Source organism: Plecotus auritus (assembly GCF_963455305.1).
Source record: "Plecotus auritus genome assembly, chromosome: 8".
Classification (NCBI taxonomy): domain Eukaryota; kingdom Metazoa; phylum Chordata; class Mammalia; order Chiroptera; family Vespertilionidae; genus Plecotus; species Plecotus auritus.
Window position 1 is genome coordinate 12,756,685 of NC_137782.1, and position 20,129 is coordinate 12,776,813.

Here is a 20,129-nt window from a genome sequence, read left to right on the forward strand (position 1 = left end):
TAAAAAGTAGAAATAAAGTTAATGTTAACTTATTTACCTAATATATTCAAAATATTTCACATGTAATCAACATGTTTAAATTATTCAAAGATTTTTACGTTCTTGTCTTCGTCCCATATCTTTGAAATCCGATGTGTATTTTACACTTACAACCCCACAATTCGGACCAGCCTATTTAAAGCGTTCCACAGTCACACGTGGCTCTTGCATTAGACAGCACAGGTCTGGACAGCTAAGCAGCAGGCCTTGCTGACGTAAGCGTGGGGGCGGGACTTAGCCAGTTGGGGGTGGGACTTAGCCAGTTGGGGGCAGAGCTTCTCGGAGAGGGCGTTTTGGGCCTCGTCAGCCGCCATAGGAGAGCGCCGGCCGCGGCGGCGCCACGTTCCCTGCGGCGGCTGCGGACGAATCTGCTGGGCTTCGGGGTGGTTCCCGTCGACCATGGCCTTCACCCTGTACTCGCTGCTGCAGGCGGCCCTGCTCTGCGTCAATGCCATCGCGGTGCTGCACGAGGAGCGATTCCTCAAGAACAGTGAGTGGGACGTGGGGCCGGGCTGAGGTGGCGGCGGCACTGCCCGGGGGGCGCGGACCCGAGACCGCCGCGCGGGGGACAGCCTGGGGCGGGACAGGAGGCGGCAAAGGGCCTGAGGTTGGGGCCCTTTCTCGCGGGGGTAGAGTATAGCCGAGCCTTTTGCATCTCACCAGCGGGGTGAAGATTGTTCCACAGACGCCCGCTGCGTGCCGGGCCCTGGGGGTGGGAATGGGGATCCTGCGATGAGCCAGGGACGCCCCTGCCCGCGATTACTTTCGGTTAGTCATTTAATGCACTTCTCTGACCGCTTATGGTCGAAAACCCGGGGTTTGAGTTTTCAGTGAAAGAGGGAAGGGCGTGGCTCATTTGGAGCACAGGTAATTGGGTGAATGATGGAGGGCTGTGGGGGTTCGTGGGCTGTGGGGCTACGAGGAAAGGGAAAGTGATGGTATTATCACGGCATCCAGCCACCCACGTTCCAAGAAAGTTTATTCAGCACATAGTTTTGGGTACCTACGATGTGCCAGGAACTGTACTGGAATCATACAAAAATGAAGACACAGGTTATGCCAACCGGGACCTCACAGCCCAGCACCACCCTCCACACCCCCACCCCCGGCCATCCTGGGCAAGGCAGGGTGCTTGCTTGCTGTAGGAGGCACATTGAGGCACCATTTGCCACAGTGTACCAGTTATATTTGTGTGAATCATTGAAACTCAAACCCATGGGCAAGATTATTATGTTTATTCCTTCAGAATAAATTTACTGAGCACAGATTATGTGCCAGGCCCACGTAGTAAGAGCTGATAAGGTTACAGCAGTTATCCTGACCTTCTAGTGGAAATTAATCTAAATAAAGCTTGAACAAGTCACAATAACAAAGATGCAGAATAAAATTTTAACCTGTGCATCTGTGAAAGCTTCTTAGAGGAAGTGTGTCTGACCCCAAATCTGATAAGTGAGTAAACATTAAGGAGGTGCAGGTGAGGGGCTGGGAGAAACAGAGGGTGTGAAAACTCAGGGGCAGGTGAAAGCAAGGTCTTAAGCAGGGCAGTGACTTGACGAGATTTGTGTAATTTGCTATAGTACGCGGAGAACAGGTTGGAAGGGTCGAGAGTGGACAAGTAGAGATGGTGGGTACACTATCAGTTGGGTGGGCATAATAAGAATAATAACAACTAATACTTAACACTGTGTGCCCAGGTCTGTATCACGCATTTTACATATATTGTGTAACCCCGACAGCAACTTAATGCGATAGTTTTCATCCCCACTTTACAGATAAGACAGTAGGTATCCTTTTAAGATTACACTGCTAGAAAGTGGCAGACCTAGGATTCAAACATAGGCAATCTGACTCAAAAGTTCCCATCTTTTCACCACTACACATACAGAAAAGTAGAAGGGATCATGTTGTGGGTTTAATTGTGCCTCCCCCCCCCACCCCCCCCCCCACTTCCCAAAAGATAAATTAAAGTCCTAGCGCCAGCTGTGGGCAAACTATGGCCCGCGGGCCGGATCCGGCCTGTTCGGCTGTTCTATCCGGCCCGTGGAGCTGAAAGAGCGGAGGGTTCTCTTGCTCTCCCCTCCGCTCCTTTACTTTGAATTTATATTAGTTCACACAAACACTCCATCCATGCTTTTGTTCCGGCCCTCCGGTCCAGTTTAAGAACCCATTGTGGCCCTTGAGTCAAAAAGTTTGCCCACCCCTGTGACCTAGCCCTTGGTACCTGTGAATGTGACCTGAGTCTCTGGAGGTGTAATTAGATGAAGTCACACTGGATTAGGATGGGCTCTGGACCCAATGAGGTGTCCATGTAAGGAGAAAGAGATACAGAGGCACACAGACACACAGGGGAAGAAGGCCATGCGACAACAGAGGCAGAGACTAGAGTGAGGCAGCTCCAAGCCAAACAGTGCCCAGGTTTACCATTAACTGTGGGAAGCTAGGAGATGGTCGTGGAGGAGGTTATGTCTCAGAATCTCCAGAAGGAGCCAATTCTACAAACACCTTGATCTTAGACTTCTAGACTTCAGAACTGTGAGCAAATAAATTTCCTTTGTGTTGAGCCATCCAGTGTGTGCGCTCTGTTATGGTAGCCCTAGGAAACTGTTACAAATCAGGAGATACTTTGAAGGTTGAAAAGGCAAAATGTATTGTTTGGACATTGGAAATAAGAAAGGAAAAGCTCAAAGATCTCTCTTGGTTTTCAGGCTTAAGCAACTGAGTGAAGGGGTGTACCTTTACTGAGTTACAGAGTACTGGAGGGAAATGGGGGTGGTAGTGGTGGATAAGGTGAAGAGAATGAAATAAGTTTAGGACATGCTGAGTTTGAGATTATGTCTGTGAGATAAGCGAGTAGGGATGTGAAGCAGTAGTAAGTTGGACTTAAATCCATAAAACAAAGCAAGAGCCACCGTGGAGATTGAACTTTGAGTTTCTCAGCCACAGATGATAAATGAAGCCATATGTAAAGATGAAATTGCTCAGGGAAAGAAGAATACAAAGGGAATTGGTGACCAATACAGTCCTTGAATCACTTCCAGTAAACTAGGAATAGAAGGGAACTTCCTCAATTTGATAAAGAACATCTAGGAAACACCCTCCTCACACCTCTCACACCCCAGGTAACATCCTATATAAGAAAGAGCTAATATGCTAATTAGACCAAAAGGCAGAACGACTGTCCAGAGGGACAACCTTCCGGACTAAGCTGCAGCTGCAAGGGCTGAGCCCCTTGCAAGAATTTCGTGCATCGGGCCTCTAGTCTACACTAATAAAAGAGTAAGATGCAAATTGACTGTACCTTTGCGATGCCCACCAGCCAATCATGAGCGAGTATGCAAATTAACCCAACAAAGCTGGTGGGTTAATTTGCAGGCGCTGAGCGGCCATGGCAACAATGCAGGCATTCCGTACCGCCCCAGCTACTCCGGGCCTCTGGGCAGTGTGGGAAGGTGGAAAGGCAGCTCTGGGCCAGAGTGAAAAGGCGGCCCCGGCCAGAGCAAAGGCGGTGCCGGCAGCCAGGGGAAGGAAGGCCCATTCTTGCACAAATCTTCATGCATCAGGCCTCTAGTTATATATAATGATGAAAAACTGAGTGCTTTCCCCAATTAAGAATAAGAAAAGATGCCCTTTCTTGCCACTTCTAACATTGTACTAGAGATTCTAGCCAGGGCAATTAGATGAGTAAAAAGAAAAGATATCCAGATTGTGAGGTTGAAAGAAGTAAAACTATCTCTTGTTTGTAAATGACAATCTTGTATAGAAAATTCTAAGGAGTAACTAAAACTATTAAAACTAATAAATGAGTTCAGTAAGGTTATAAGACACAAGATCAATAACAAAAATCAATTATTTTCTTATACATGAACAATGAATAATAAAAAAAATTAAACAGGTTTGTTTATAATTTCAAAAAGAAGAAAGTATTTAGGAATAAATTTAACAAAAGTGTGAATCGCATGCTATGAAAACTGCAAGGTATTATTGAATAAAATTAAAGAATAAATATTTTTAAAGATAATTAAAATAAAAACATCCTCTGCTCATGGATCAGAAGAGTTAATATTGCTAAGATGATACCAAACAATAATATTGATTTACAGGTATAATGTAATGTTTATCAAAATCCTAGTTGGCTTTTTATTTTTTTTTGCAGAAACTGACAAGTTAATTCTAAGGAAAAGGGAAGGGACCAAGAATAGCCCCCCAAAAAATCTTGAAAAAGAAGAGCAAAGTTAGATGACTCACACTTTGAGATTTCAAAATTTACTACAAAACCACAGCACTCAAAACATTGTGGTATTGGCATAGGATCAACATGTAGACCAATGGAGCATTCTTGAGAGTCCAAAAATAAATCCTTATGTTATGGTCAATTGATTTTTGAAAGGGAAGCCAAAACAATTCAATGGGTAAAGAATAGTCTTTCAACAACTGGTGCTGGAACAACTGTATATCTATAGGAAAAAGAATGAAGTTGAACCTCTGCTTCATACCAAACACAAAAATTAATTCAAAACCATAGACTTTTAAGCTGTGAAACCTAAAGTTATACAACTCTTAGAAGAAAATATAAGCATAAAGGTTTGTGACTTTGGATTAGACCAGGGGTGGGGAACTATTTAGTCTGGCCCTGCCAAGGCATTAGGGGTGAGTTAATTAAATGTTTGACCAAATACAGCAAAATTAAGTTGATAATTTTGAATGGCCCATGAACGATGTTATAAATATCCAAATGGCCCTTGGCAGAAAAAAGGTCCTCCACCTCTAGATTAGACCAAGCTTTCCTAGATATACAACACTAAAAGTAGAAGAACCAAAAGAAAAATACATAATTTGGCTTCATCAAAATTAAGAACTTTTGTGCCTTTTAAGGACACCATCAAGAGCATAAAAAGACTACAGAATGGGAGAAAATATTTACAAATCATATATATGGTAATATGACTGCTATTTAGAGTGTATAGAGAACTATTACAACTCAATAGTAAAGGGTAAACAATCCAATTTAAAAATTTGGACAGGTTATCTGATAGCTAACATTATTAATCATTAGAGAAATACAAATCAAAACCATAGTGAAATATACTTCACACCAATTAGGAGGACTATAATAAAAAAGACAGTAATGTGTTGGTGAGGTGGTGGAGAAATTGTAACCATTTATACATTGTTGGTGGGAATATAATGTGGAGTAGCAGCTTTAGAAAATAGTCTGGCAGTTCCTCAAAATGTTAAACATTAGTAGTTACTATGTGATCCAGTGATTCTACTTTTAGGTGTAACCAGAATAATGAAAACAAACATCTACATAGAAGAACATGAATGTTCATAGCAGCATCTATAATAATAAAAGCACAATATACTAATTAGACCGGACATCCTTCTGGATGTCCTTCCAGATGACCTCCCGGATGAAACTGGGGCTGCAAGGGAAGCCCAGGTCCCAGTTGCCTGCCAGCAGCCAGAGGGAAGCCCAGGTCCCAGGTGCCGGAGGGAAGCCAGTGCTGGCAGCTGGAGGAAGGAAGGCCTACTCTTGCACAAATTTCGTTCATCAGGCCTCTAGTCTATATATATAAAAGCCTAAGTGACTGTTATGACCAGAATGACTGGGCAACCAGTCGCTGTGATGCGCACTGACCATGAGGGGGCAGACGCTCAATGCAGGAGCTGCCCCCTGGAGGTCAGTGTGCTCCCCCCAGCAGGAGCGCTGCTCAGCTGACTGACCCATCCTGGCGGCCCACCACCACGGCAGCAACCAGTCACTCCCTCAGTAGTCCTGCAGGTCTAATCTCCAGAGAACAGGTCAGGTACCGACGATCAGCGCCGCTGGCCAGACGGATTTGGATCCCAGGCCAGCAAGGGCGTCCCACCATCCACCTGGAGGGTCGATCACGTCCTGACCACCTCCCAACCCCCATGGGACCCCACCCATGCACAAATTCGTGCGCTGGGCCTCTAGTTATTTATAATAGCTAAAAAGTGGAAACAGTCCAAATGTCTACCAACTGATAAATAGATGACTATAATATGTGGTGTATACACACTATGTAATATTATTTGTTAATAAAAAGGAATGAAATACATATGCGACATGGCAGAACCTTGGTATCATTATGCTAAGTGAAAGAAGTTAGTGATAAGAGACTGCATATCATGATTTCATTTATATGAAATGTCCAGGATAGGCAACTATATAGAAACAAAGCAGATTAGTGGTTGCTTAGTGCTAGAGGGGTCTGAGGGGATGGGAAGTGGTTGCTAATGGGTACAGGGTTTCTTTTGGGGGTGATAAAAATGTTCTAAAATTGTGTACAACTCTGTGAACATATTTAAACCACTGAATCGTGCACTTGAAATGTGTGAACTGGATGGTAGGTGATTGTATCTCAATAAAACTGTTGTTTTTTTTAACCACACATTTTTTGAAAATCAGACAAGTATTTATTATATCCAGTACTAATTATGAGTAATACAAAAGAAACATGAAATTATATTAGTCAGCTGGGGCTGCCAAAACAAAAAATCATTAAGCAAAGTGAAATCTTGTTTCATGATATTGATATCATGTATAAAATAAAGACTTGTTCTCTGTCAAGTTTAAGGGCTAACAGGTCATTTGAGATTTTTAAAAACTGGAGTCATGGGATATGACAGGTGAACCTGAAATGAGGACAAGAGAAAGACACATTGTAGAAATGAGGACAGGTAAGTCTTCAGGAGAATGTGTCAGGCAATAAAAAAGGAACTAGCAGGTAAAGAAAAAATGATTTATAATATCAGGAAAATGATGTAGGAAAAGGTGAAAGACTCATTTACAGAAAGTAAGTGGGATAGTGAGCTAAATTCCTCACCTCAAATCTGAGAAATGAAGAATGATAAAGGGGGGCGGGGGGGAGATGTGCCCCTGCTGGCATGATAGAGCATGCTCTAAAGGCCTGACCAAGCTGTGACCAGTTTTAGCTTAAAATTTCCCCTATGTAATGTAGATGGTGAATCTCGGTTACTAGTACAGTGTCGTTATACTGATAATGATGTTGGGCTTCATAAATTCTGAATTGATCCAATTAATTTTTCAATTTGACACTGCTTTTTCAGTTCTGACTTGAAAAATACTTTGTTAGTTTAAAAAAAGTAAAAAAATCAATCAGGGTGTTAAGAGTGTTCATCTTTACCATGGAATAATTTATTAGATATAGTATAATTTATAACACCACAGTGGAAATGAAATGAGTTTTTGTTGCTTATCAAAAGTAAAATATATGCTGTAAAGTATTTCACTTAGTTTTGTTTTTAAGTCATATGACTTTATATTTTATGTCTTTAACAAAGGCTCAAGATAATCTTTTAGAAAATGACTAATGAAGGAGCAGGGCAAGGGCATAATACATTTTAACACTGCTAATCGTTTTTATATTATACAGTTGGCTGGGGAACAGACCAGGGAATTGGTGGATTTGGAGAGGAGCCAGGAATTAAATCTCAGCTAATGAACCTTATTCGATCTGTAAGAACTGTAATGAGAGGTAAGAAGAAAAACTAGTAGAACACTCTTAAGTTTTAATTTTGTGGTTTAAGTAGCAAAGCTTCTGGGTGTGAATACTATCACATACCACCTTTGTAGCAGGAAATTTTTTTCTCGTTAACCTGGCTTTATTGCTTAAAAGTTACTGGTTTCTTTCTGTGCCTCTTATTTCTAAGCCACTTGGTGCAAATTGAATGCTCAGTGGTGTAACTGTTTGTATGTTACCTCAGAGTTGAAAGTCAATGATATTCTTGCCTTTTTGAAATTCTGTTGCTTCCAAGTGGTAAAGTCATCTAGAGTCCCATCAGGCTTTCAAGAGAAAAACAAAGGTCCCACATTTGCTATTCTCTTAGGAAATATTTTAGAGTACCTCAATAAAGAAGAGTACAAAACCTTTTATTGAAAACCATTCAAACTAGGGTCTCTCTGTCTCTCTCCTTTTTTTAGCTGCTTTAATCACAACTTGGAATAGGATAAGTTCATTCTTACTTTGGTGATGAAGCTATGGAATCATTTTTGTACATATTTCTAATGTCAAGTATCCCTGGTAGCCATATGGGTCTGTTTCTGCCTGAGTCCAGAGTGCTTTTGTGTTCCCAGAGCTACACTAGCACCATCCACAGATGTTTTCGTATTAATCTACTTGTATCACTGTGACCCTTACCCCCCGTCACACAAGCCTTCTTTAAGTTTTGGAGTTTATGATCCAGTGCATGTTTGAATGTTCGTGTTATAAGTAATATGATTATGATGACATATTGTTAGGTATTGCTGACTTTCCTGGATGCTAGTAACTATGACTTAGTTTTCTTTCTGATATTTTCTTTATAATAACAAACTTTTTTTTTTTTTTTTGCAGTGCCATTGATAATAGTAAACTCAATTGCAATTGTATTGCTTTTACTATTTGGGTGAAGATCAATGGAGGAAATAGAGACTCAGAAGAGGTCAGCGGAAGTTATTACTTTTGTCTTTATTGGAATATACATATCTTAGCTGTCCCTGGACTTGACAAAAATGTAAACATGATTAAAAAAACAACCCAGAGTCCCTATTTATCTGATTTTTTAAAAAATGTTGCACTTACAGTTTCATTATAAAAAGATCAGATCATCAGAGGTAGTAACTATCCAGGATTGGAATACATTTGATTGCTGACTGTTATTAAAAGTTTGTGCTATGGTTAAGATTGTTCAAAGGGTGCAGGACTGTCACTTCTGTGTTTTTTAGAGCTTCTTCTCTCACTTCTCAGGGATGATTTTTTTTTAACTTTTGAAGTTCATTGTGACTTAGTTATGCTCAGAGAGTGATTATCCTCCTAGATAAAACTTAAAGGATTTAAAAACTAATTACTACATATAAAGTGATAAATAGGTAATTGGGATGGTTTTATTTTGACCTCTGGTTAAATATTTTGTCTATATTGTCTTGGCTATGAAAAATTCAAATTCATAGTAACTATCAAGGAGCAATACAGTCTGACTTTAGGGAGAATTTATAATTTTGTAAGTCAGTCACAGGGCGATTGTGTTTTTGTTTTAAATTATTTTCATGCATTTCTTATTTTAGTAACTGGTCTGAATAATGAGACCAGATTAGTATCTACATATTTTCATTGGTAGAAAAGTATAGACCCTTTTTACAATGGTGACCTATTTTTTGAAATCAGCATAAACATTAGCCTCTAAGAGCAATCCTGAACAATCACAATTATAAACTATACTATGTAAGAAGACTATGTAAGAAGACTTACCTATGTAAGAAGCATTTACCTGTCTCAAAAGTATCCATGTGTCCATTTCTTGGAGTAATACATGAAGGCTTGTGAGTCTTAATTCTTATTTCCATCTGTCACTAGGGCATTCATGCTGGATAAGTTTTGTTTTGATGTCTTAGACCATTCTTATTTAACTCATCCCATAATACAGTTTTATGCAGAAAGAATAAAACTATGTAAATGTTTTTTTCTAGAAATTATGGGTTATAATATTTAAAAGGGGTAGAATTGCATCTTTGTTTATAGCACAACATTTGTAAAATAAAGTAAAATTTCTAAGTCAAGCACGTGTTTCTTGACCTTAGTGTATACCTGTCAGGTGCTAATGAAATTAATCTCATTTTGTGTGTAACACTTCTTATATATGTTTTCTGTAAAATCACTAAGCACAGTTTTAATGAAAACATTCACAATCCACTTTTTAAAAATATATATTTTTACTGATTTCAGAGAGGAAGGGAGAGGAGATATACAAACATCAATGAGAGAATTATTGATCAGCTGCCTCCTGCACGCCCCCTACTGGGGATTGAGCTTGCAACGGGGCATGTGCCCTGACCAGGAATCAAACCTTGACCTCCCAGTTCATAGGTCAACGCTCAACCACTGAGCCACACCAGCCAGGCCATTTTTTTCTTCAGTGAATTGAATTGACATTAAGAAGACTCATGAGCAACTTTTACATGACTTAATTTACTTCTAAAACTGGAGCAAGTATTGGATGCCTATTGGCTATCCCTGAGTTACAGATGGATTATCTCTGGGCCCCAGGCTTATAGCTGAACCAAAGAAAAGTACCAGGGATTCACAGTTGATTACTTGGTTCATGTGGGTAACATATTCGGCACTAAAAGGCAATGTTCTTTTGACCTTACAAAGAGCTCATGCATGAGTGTGACTGAGTGTAAGCCAGCCTTGGGCAAACTACGGCCCGCGGGCCGGATCCGGCTGTTCTATCCGGTTCTCTTGCTCTCCCCTCCGCTCCTTTACTTTGAATTTATATTAGTTCACACAAACACTCCATCCATGCTTTTGTTCCGGCCCTCCGGTCCAGTTTAAGAACCATTGTGGCCCTCGAGTCAAAAAGTTTGCCCACCCCTGGTGTAAGCCATTGACCAGATTCAAAAGAAGCAGTTAATTGAGGGTACTCCCATTTCTCCAACAACTATGAGCCATACAGAATTTTAAAAATAAAAGAGACTGTCCTGATGCCATTTTCATGTAAGACATTGCACCACACCATGCTCATTTAGTGTCAGATACTGCAGAAGTTCACACTCCCATTAGGGAGCAGGCACAGCAGGGCAGGATCAGAGTATCCTGTAGCAAAGCAGTTCTGGGGAAAGTGAAGCACTGAATATCGAAGTATTTCATCTCTGGAAGCCACTTACACATTCCTAACTTTAATTTGCCTGAGGGGATGTCTGCAAGCTTTCACAGGTTAACCCTGGTTTCCCCAGGGCAGTTGTGATTTAGTAGCCATAGTATCATTTTAGTAGGCAGTAATTTAAGTGCCCTGCTTGCCTGCCCACATCTTCCTCACTCATTCTCAGAATTGACAATCTGATCAGTCTGGCCTCCAAATATCCCAATTCAATTCCTGATCATTCTGGCCTCCAAATATCCAGTTCAATTTCCTCAGTGAATTGATGACATACATCAAGAAGACTCATAAGCAACTTTTATGTTCAATTTATGGTGTTATGTATTCTGACCCTGCATCTATTTGCTTCTGACCTGTCATGAAGGATCTTGGCTCTAGTCTATAAATGTTTTAATTTTTTTAACCCTTGCTCTATGAAATGTTTATTAATTTTAGTGAAAGTGTGAGAGAGACATCGATTCGTTGCCTCCCCAACATGCCTCGACAGGATCGAACCCACAACCTTTTGGTTTACAGGACGATGCTCCATTCCAGCCACCCAGCTAGGGCTCTAGTCTATAAATATTTACCAAATTTATACCCTAATACTTTTTAAAATATATATATTTTTTAATTTCAGGGAGATAGAAACATCAATGATGAGAAAATCATTGATCGGCTGCCTCCTGCACGCCCCCTACTGGGGATCAAGCCTGCAACCCAGGCATGTGCCCTTGGCTGGAATTGAACCTGGGATTCTTCAGTCTGTAGGCCAAGACTCTATCCACTGAGCCAAACTAGCTGGGGCTAAATCACTTTTTCATTGATCTAGTTTCAAAGTTACTACCAATAATAAAATTTTGATGTCATGCCAAATGGAATTCATTTTTGCTAAAATTTCCTTAGCTCCTGGTTGGTCATGATATGTCAGATATTGTGAAACTATTCTGTAGACAGAATGGGCAATGTCTAAGGGTATTAATGGTCAGGGCAAGTTTTGGAATCCTACCCTTTTTGTTTCAGTTCTGATGCTGCTTTCTTTACATCTCCACTCCATCTTTTTCTTTCCCAAATCAGCCCCTTCCTTTTGAGGTCCCATCCCTATTTTTGTTATTGTTAATCCTCACCCAAGGATATTTTCCCATTGATTTTTAGCGAGAGAGTAGAAGGGAAGGGAGAGACAGAGAGAGAAACATTGATGTGAGATACATCAATTGGTTGCCTTAAGCATGCACCTCGACCAGGGGCCAGGGATCGAGCCTGCAACCGTGGTAGGTGCGCTTGACCAGAATTGAACTCGGGACCCTCTATCCACTGAGCCAAACCAGCAAGGGCAGGTCCCATCCTTTCTTTGGCAGCAAAGCCATTTGAGTCTTTTAATGATGAGTAAGCCAATGATTCTCTTTCATTATTCCACATCATAGTGAATGACCCAATTGCCCAAACCTGGAACTTAGTAATTATCTTGATGCCTTCCCTTCCCTTACCCTCAATCTATTACCAATTTCTATTTTACCACCTAAAGGTCTCTTGAATTTGTCTCTTGTTTCGTTTCCACACAGTTTAAGCATATCTCTTATAAACCTACTGTACCTTCTTGTCCAGACTCACAGTTTGACACCTCTCCTATCCGCTCTCCATACTGCAGCCAGACTAAGCATTAGGGAAAAAAATGCATGTCTTAATACCCACTTGCTTAAAATCCTTCAGTGGTGTTTTAATCTCGTCAAAAACAGTCTCCTAGCTCTGAAAGGGAAACTAGGAACAGATTTCTTTTCCTTCAACCAAGTGGGCCCTTACATGGAAACAGACTTACAAATGTGAATAACACAAAAACAACCTCCAGGCCAGTGGGGAGGAAAAGCATAGGGCCCCTAGTCCAGGGACCAGAAAAGGTTATAGCTGCAACATGGCTGCCTGCAGCATTGCGCAGGGGACGTTGGTGTTTCAGCAGCATCTGAATCTCCAGTCAAGGACACAGCAGTTTTGTCCAAAGGTTCCGTATGTGTAAACCAGGGTGTCCTATTATGTCGCAACTTTTTTCAGTTAGTCATTTCCATAGAGAATGCATAAGATGACCATCTCTGCAGTCAAGTAGTTCATTTGGATCTAGGGGAGACAAGTAGAGACTCCCAACGTGGGTGGGAGAATGAGGAAAGTGGTTCTAAGTAACCCAAAATATTGCTTCCCTGGAGGTGATAGGTTAAGGCCTGTGGTAGCACTCTGAGGAGAGGCAGGGTGGGCAATGACCGTGTCAGCTTTTGGGGTAGCTAATTCAGGAAAAGAGGGACGCTACCTGAGGTAATAGTTAATAGCAGTGTCAGTATTCAAGTAGCAAAGCAGAACATGACCTCAGAGATTGGGTGTTTCAAGGAAACTAGGAGATGACTTCTGAGTTACCCCTCGAGAATGTGGAGGGTTGCAGCAAAAAAGTTACCCAATAAAACTTGGTTCGACCACGGTGCTGCGGAATGGAAAACATTTACTGAGCAAAGGCCGAGGGCTTGGTATTTCCTCTTGCATCGTGGCATTGCCCTTGAAAAAAATGGGTCTCCAGAACAGTCTATCCTTCTTTTCGATGGTGGTAAAGGAGCAGAACTAAATCCGGTACCGTGTCCGAGACTGGAGGGAAACCCTGGACAGATGGGGCGGAGATGGACTGGGACCGGGGGTGGGGGGGAAAGAGGCGGGACTTCCGTTGCGGTCCTGGACGCAGCTTCCGGCGTAAATCCGGAGCTGCCCCGGGCGCTCTGGACCCGCGGCGAGGACGCTGTGACTGCGGGGCTTTTGCTGAGGGCGGAATGGAGCAGGGGTGAGGAGCCGCCCGAGGGCTGCCGCCCGCCCGCTTGTCTGGAAGCTGCATTTCTTTGTGGAAGGGCTCCGGGCCTTACCTGTTTGCGTCTCTAGGCCACCCCTCCTGGGGCAGGGACCAACCAGCGCGCTTGCTCAGTGAGGACTGTCATGCCCCTCCGATGGGCACCGCCCCCTGGGTCGCGGCGCTACCGCGCTTGCGCGGAGAGGACGCGCGTCGCTTCCGCCGGGCCCTGGGTGCGCGAGGCTGTGGTTGCCCAGGGGTAGAGCGCAACTCAGAGGTGTTGGTGGTTCTACGGCACGTGCCCTTGGACTGTATTTGGAAGCTGGAGTCTTTCCTGGTCAGTCTGGCGTTTGCTAGGCCCTGGAACGTGGGCTGGGGCGGAGTGCAGAGACCAGTCCCGAAGCCCCTCCCCACAGGGGATGGCGGGAATCGCTGTTTCGTGCTGAAAGATTCTATCTAGTTCTAGAAATCGTAGAGACCCGGATCCTTAAGTTTACTTAATTCGAAAGTCTTTACTGAGCGCCAAATAGTACAGTGGAAAAGGCAACAGAGCCCCATAACTCACAGAACTTAACAGTCGGGGCAGTGTAAGTGTGATAATGAGAGCGCGCCGGGGGATCCTGGCCCAGCCCTGGAGAAGAGGGAGGAGTTGAACTCAGGAAAGCCAGAGGACAAGGGACCCAAGGACAGACGGAGTAGGCCAGGGAAAAGGAGGCTGTAAGGGGCAGAGGTGGTAGGATTCAAAGGGCAGAAATGGTCCCAGACGGAAGTCCAGCCATGAGGGATGTTGAGTATAGGACTCCTCCCCACTGCAGTGGAACTTGATGTGGGAGTCTAGACAAATGAGGTGGAGAGGTAAACAATATACAGCAATTTTCATTGTTCAGACTTAATCCTGAAGAAATTAGGGAGCCAGTGGGAGATTTTTAATTGGGGAGTAACTGGATAATAACATTTATTGAGTGCATTCAGTGGTTCCAGACTTTTCTACTGGAAGCATGTAGGGAAGAGAAGAGAATGTGTACTCCCTAGGGTCCTAGGAGGCATATTCTGAACAGCCTTAACCTCCCAGGAGAAAAATTTTATTGAAATCTCGTTTTATGTTAAATATTTATGCAAGTTTTGAATTACATGCCACAATATATCCTTATTTTGGTATAAAATGTTTTCTCAAACTTTCAAGTTACATTAATGCTTTAGGACATTGCATCATATCTTGCGATTTTTTCAGTCCTTGACACATCCATCATGTGCCCTTCCCTCTGTCCTTTCTCCCCCACACATACATAACCCTGACTTTCTATGTGTGGAACACTGTTCACAATACATGTCTTATTTTCTTTAATCTTCCTATCAACCATTAGAGGCAGGTGTTATCCTTCATATTTCGGCAGTGAAGAAGCTGAGGTTGAGAGCTTAAGAAAATTGCTCAAGTTCACATAGCTAGGGAATTGAGGCATGTACAACTCCTTAGTTCTTGCCCTTCACCACTGCATTTCTGGGAATGGATTTGCAGCTGGAAATAGAAGGTTCAAAGCAGAGAGGACATTTAGAAAGTTGTTGAACTGGACTAGATGAAAAGTGATGATTCCAAAACTAAGTTTTAGTAATGATGAGGAGAAGTCAGTGGATTCAAGACTGTGAAGGAGGTAGAACTGGTATTTGGCAATTGAATGGATGGGAGGAAGGGGTGGGAGAGCCTGCTGTGTACATCTGGATTGATGGTGCTGCCATTCACTCATATGGATCTTAGGAAAAAGAGCAACTTTGAGGGTTGTTAATTAGGACTTGATGGATTGAGATGCCCCTTGGATATTCAAGGGGAGATGTCCTCTGAAGTATCTTGATGAGTTCCTCTTAGGATGAGAGAGAATTTGCCTCAACTTTGTACCAGTATCAATTGTTTATGTCTCTTTTAAGGTATATCCTATATAACTTGTTCAAACTGGGAGATGGTGGGATATGGACTCAAGATAAACCCAGGAATATGGACTATCTTTGAGGCCTTTACAGTTCTTCTGGGGGTGGTACTATATTTTACAATTCCATGTGTTTTTGAAAAACAGTTTTTTGTGTGCTATTAAATAACTTCTTTTCCTTTTATTGAGACATAATTGACATATAACATTATACTAGTTTCAGGTGTACAACATAATGACTCGATGTTTGTATATGTTGAGAAATGATCATGATAGGTCTAGTTAATGTCTGGCAATATACATAGCTAAATTTTTTTTTTCTTGTAATGAGAACTTTGAAGAACTATTCTTAGCGACTTTCAAATATGCGATACAGTATTATTAACCATAGTCACTATGCTTTTGACCCCCGTCACCCATTTCTCCCTCCCACCCTCCTACTCTGGCAACCACCAATCTGTTCTCTGTATCTATGAGTTTAGATGCAATATAATAATCTCAGTTCTCCTAATATTGCTCTATTGAGTCAATGCAATTCTAGTCAGAATCCCAAAAGGTAGGATTTTATTTTTATGGGAAATGACAGTCATCAATAGGTTCACGGTTTGTTGTGGGTAATGGTAATGGTATGAGTTCCAAAACTATTCTGTGATTATTGTAGTATTGAGCACCAGGTGTACCGGTTAATAATGAGGATTTTTTTCAATAGGTGGAGTTACACATATGTTGATATATATGTGATTTGATATGTATGCTATTTTGTTATATTGACAGCAAGCTTCAAAACTTCATGTGTCAAATTTGCTGACGGTATTAACATCATAGATATTTTTATGCTTAAAAATGTCGAATTTCATGCCAAAAAAAGCATTTGCAGGAAGTTTTAATTCATTACTTTATTTTGAAGAAAAGTGCTGCTGAAAGTTATTGTATACTTCGGGAAGCTTATGGTGAACATGCTCCATCTCAAGAAACTTGTGAACGCTGGTTTAAACACTTTAAAAGTGATGATTTCGATGTGAAAGACAAAGAACATCCAGGTCAACCGACAAAGTTTGAAGACCAACAATTACAAGCATTATTGGATGAAGATGCGTGTCAAACTCAAAAACAACTTGCAGAAAGATTAAACGTTGCTCAGCAAACAATTTCCGATCATTTACAAGCAATGGGAAAGATTTTAAAGGAAGGAAAATGGGTGCCACATCAACTGAACGAAAGACAAATGGAATACCGAAAAGTCATTAGTAAAATGTTGCTTCAGTAGCACAAGAGAGACTGCGGGGCTGTCTTTTTTGCATCGAATTGTGACTGACGATGAAAAATGGATTTATTTTGAGAATCCCAAATGCACAAAATCATGGGTTGATCCAGCTCAACCATCAACATCGACTGCAAGGCCAAATCGCTTCGGAAAGAAGACAATGCTCTGTGTTTGGTGTGATCAGGAAGGTGTGGTGTATTATGAGCTTCTAAAACTAGGTGAAACCGTTAATGCTGATCACTACCAGCAACAAATAATCAATTTGGACCACACTTTGATCGTAAAACGACCAGAATGTGCCAGAAGACGCGGCAGAGTAATTTTGCTTCATGGTAATGCATCATCATACACTTCAAAACCAGTTAAAGACTGCGGGAAGCCAATTCCAGCATGTCAGCGGGGCTGAATCATCTGGGATGACTGAAGGGCATTTCCCCAAACCTGAATAGGATTATTGCTTGCTGCCAGACAGCTCAGAGCATCTTAATCTGCATGCTATTGCCTCCTGTTGGCCAAACACCTGAACAACTGTAGGCTATTCCCCAAACTGATGATGCTTCTGTAAATCCTACCCTTTGAAACCTTACCCTTTGAAGGGTATGTCTCCACCTTGCCTTAGGACAAATTGTGTTAATAAAAGCAGGGTCCTGAGTCAAGGAGGTAGTCTTTAGCTCCTTTAGCTGAAGCTTCTCTGACCCCCAATGCCTTTCAAAATTATCTTTCGTCCTTGGACTCTGAATCTATGCATCAGCTCCTTTCTCCAGATTGCTGAACCCTCTGTAATGCTGGGACAAGAACCCCGGCAAAAGACACGTTAAAAGATCTTGCCTGGGAAGTATTAATCCACCCTCTGTATTCACCAGACCTTGCTCCTTCCGATTACCACTTGTTCCTATCGATGGCACACGCACCTTCTGAGCAGCACTTCAAAATGTATGAAGAAGTGGAAAATTGGGTCTCTGAATGGTTTGCCTCAAAACAAGAAAAGTTCTATTGGGATGGTATCCACAAATTACCTGAAAGATGGGGGAAATGTGTAGCTAGCAATGGACATTACTTTGAATAAAGCACTTTTGATGTTTCTCTTGAAATTATTGTGTTTTCTTTGATTACAAAATCCACATTATTAACCGGTACACCTGGTAAATGAGTAAATGTAATGTTAATGTTTAGAAAATCAGGGTTCTCAAATGGGAGAAAAGAACTATGAATGTGGAATGGGATGAGAGGAAGAACACTGTGGCATTGATTTGGAATTGAAGATCATAATGAATTCATAATTTAAAAAATACACACATTTTTGCCCTGGCTGGTGTGGCTCAGAGCAGCAGTCGCTGCGGACCACCGGTTGGCGACCGCTGGGTTAGATCATTGTCCTGTGGACCAGAAGGTCACAGGTTCAATTACCTATACCTATATGTTGTGAGTTTGATCTCTGGTCAGGGCGCATAAGGGAGGCAACCAATTGAAGTATCTCTCTCACGTCGGTGTTTCTCTCTCTCTATCTCTCTCTTGCCTTCCCTTTTCCTCTCTCTAATATCAGTTTTTAAAAATCTAATTAAAAAAAAATATGCCCTGGCCGGTGTGCCTCAGTTGGTGGAGCATTGTCCCATGCACCTGGAGGTTGCTGGTTCGATTCCCAATCAGGGCACATGCCCAGATTGTGGGCTCAATCTCCAGTAGGAGCTGTGCAGGAAACAGCCAATCAGTGTTTCTCTCTTTCCATCTCCCTCTTTTCCTAAAAATCAATTAAAAAATTTGTTGAATAAAAATATTAAAATACGTACATTTTTTTAGGACTGCAATTCTTTTTATCCTTTGAATATATCCTGTTGAAGAACTAGAGTGAGAGTACTCTGTGTCTTAACAAGATTAGTTTATTTCTGTTTGTATTTCATTTTTGAGCTGGCTTAATTTCAATTTCAATATATAAGCCATTAATATGGTTCAAAGCCAAAACTAAAAGCATGGGCAAGTTAGTGACTTCTCAGTGCCTGAATTTGGTAGTCTGGGTAGGATTGCCAGAAGTTTCAATAAAGTGATAAAGACTGCAGAGAACTTAGCATGGCACAGAACATATACAGCATCCAATAAATGTGAGCTGTTCTGGCTTTTCTCCTTCCAGCCACTTCTCTTGCTTTTCCTGTGACCCCAGGCCATACATTATGGGGTAGAAGTAGTCAAGGCTTATAGTGGGGCTAACTGAAGAAGTATATTTTGAGTTCTGGGTCTTACTGTGGGTTTATTTAGTTTTTATGTTTATACCTTATATGCAGAGATGACTGACTTGGAGTGGGACCAGAGTTTGGGAAATGAGAGGAGCAAAGGAGCTATAAGCTGGGAGGGAATTCAGGGAGCATCTTCGCCACCTGAAAGGAATGCACTTAAGAAAGAACAACACTTAGAAGGACAACACTGGGCAATCTGGCGTATTCCTGGCAGCTTTGGGAGATGGACCAGCAGCAGGGATTAGCAGGCCTATATTGAAAAGGAGAAAACCAATGTTTTGGGGGGTAATGTGTCTTCCAGCCTAGAGCTCGAGACTATAGGCAGAAGAGAAAGATTGAGACTTTATCTTGCCTCCCTAACCCGTATACTGAGGAGAAACTTGGGACCAGAGCAGGGAAGACACTTGGCCAAAGTCACACAATGAATTTGAGGCAGAATGAGGACCACCACCCGAGCCTACTGACTGTCAGTCCCAAGCTCCATGATCACATTTCATAGGGAGCTAGCTGGGACAGAGATGTCTTCCCTCTACCCACCATCTGTCCCAAGGTAAGATGTCATTAAGCTCTTCCCATAGATTCTCCACAAATTTGTGGTAATTACCTATTTATATATCCCAGGTTCTTTCCCCCTTTCCCTCTGCTTCTCAGTTTAACGGAGATGGCTTCTCCATGTCCGCTGTCACATAGGGCTTGACACATAGAAAGTGCTCAGTAAACATTTGCCCTGTAAAGATACAAGTGAATACAGCAACATGGCAACATTCCTGTAAGGATACAGATGAACACAATACCCTCAGACTCAGCAAGACCCCAGAGAAATGTTCACATTTATGTTCACCAGGAGATGTGTATAAGGAGGTTCAAAGAGGTCCTCTTCGTTATAATAAAACTAGAGGCCTGGCGCATGAAATTCGTGTGTGGGTATAGTCCCTAGGCCTGGCCTGTGATCAGGGCCATCTTCCCCAGCTGCCAGCAGCCGGCCCTGCCCCCCACCACCACCCACCCCCAGTTCCCTGTTTGCCATCGGGCAATCAGAGCCTGCTGGCTGCGGGGGGGGGGGGGGGGGGGGGAGGCGGGAAGGCGGGGTGGGGAGGAGAAGGGGGAGAGAGAGAATGGGGAGGGACTGAGAGGTGGTCAGTGCACCTCATAGCGACTGGTCAAGCAGTCGTTCTGATTGTTCCACCATTCGGTCAATTTGT

At 42.3% G+C, this 20,129-nt stretch overlaps 2 protein-coding genes across 5 annotated transcripts in view; both read left to right on the forward strand.

The window, feature by feature from the left end:
- Positions 1 to 335: 335 nt before the first annotated feature.
- IER3IP1 (immediate early response 3 interacting protein 1) lies at positions 336 to 9,622 on the forward strand. The gene is made up of 3 exons (XM_080683666.1): positions 336 to 529; positions 7,461 to 7,562; positions 8,421 to 9,622. Exons 1-3 carry the CDS (start codon positions 439 to 441, stop codon positions 8,474 to 8,476), a joined length of 249 nt encoding a protein of 82 aa, XP_080539792.1. The 5' UTR covers positions 336 to 438; the 3' UTR covers positions 8,477 to 9,622.
- Positions 9,623 to 13,391: 3,769 nt separating this feature from the next.
- Positions 13,392 to 20,129, forward strand: part of HDHD2 (haloacid dehalogenase like hydrolase domain containing 2) — a 29,454-nt gene continuing 22,716 nt past the window's right edge. Inside the window, exon 1 of one of the 4 annotated variants that reach the window (XM_080683668.1) lies at positions 13,392 to 13,513. The gene's annotated coding sequence lies outside the window, so the exon portion shown is untranslated. Of the gene's footprint in view, positions 13,854 to 20,129 lie in introns of all 4 variants that reach the window. The other 3 variants (XM_080683670.1, XM_080683667.1, XM_080683669.1) reach the window with 3 other exon arrangements.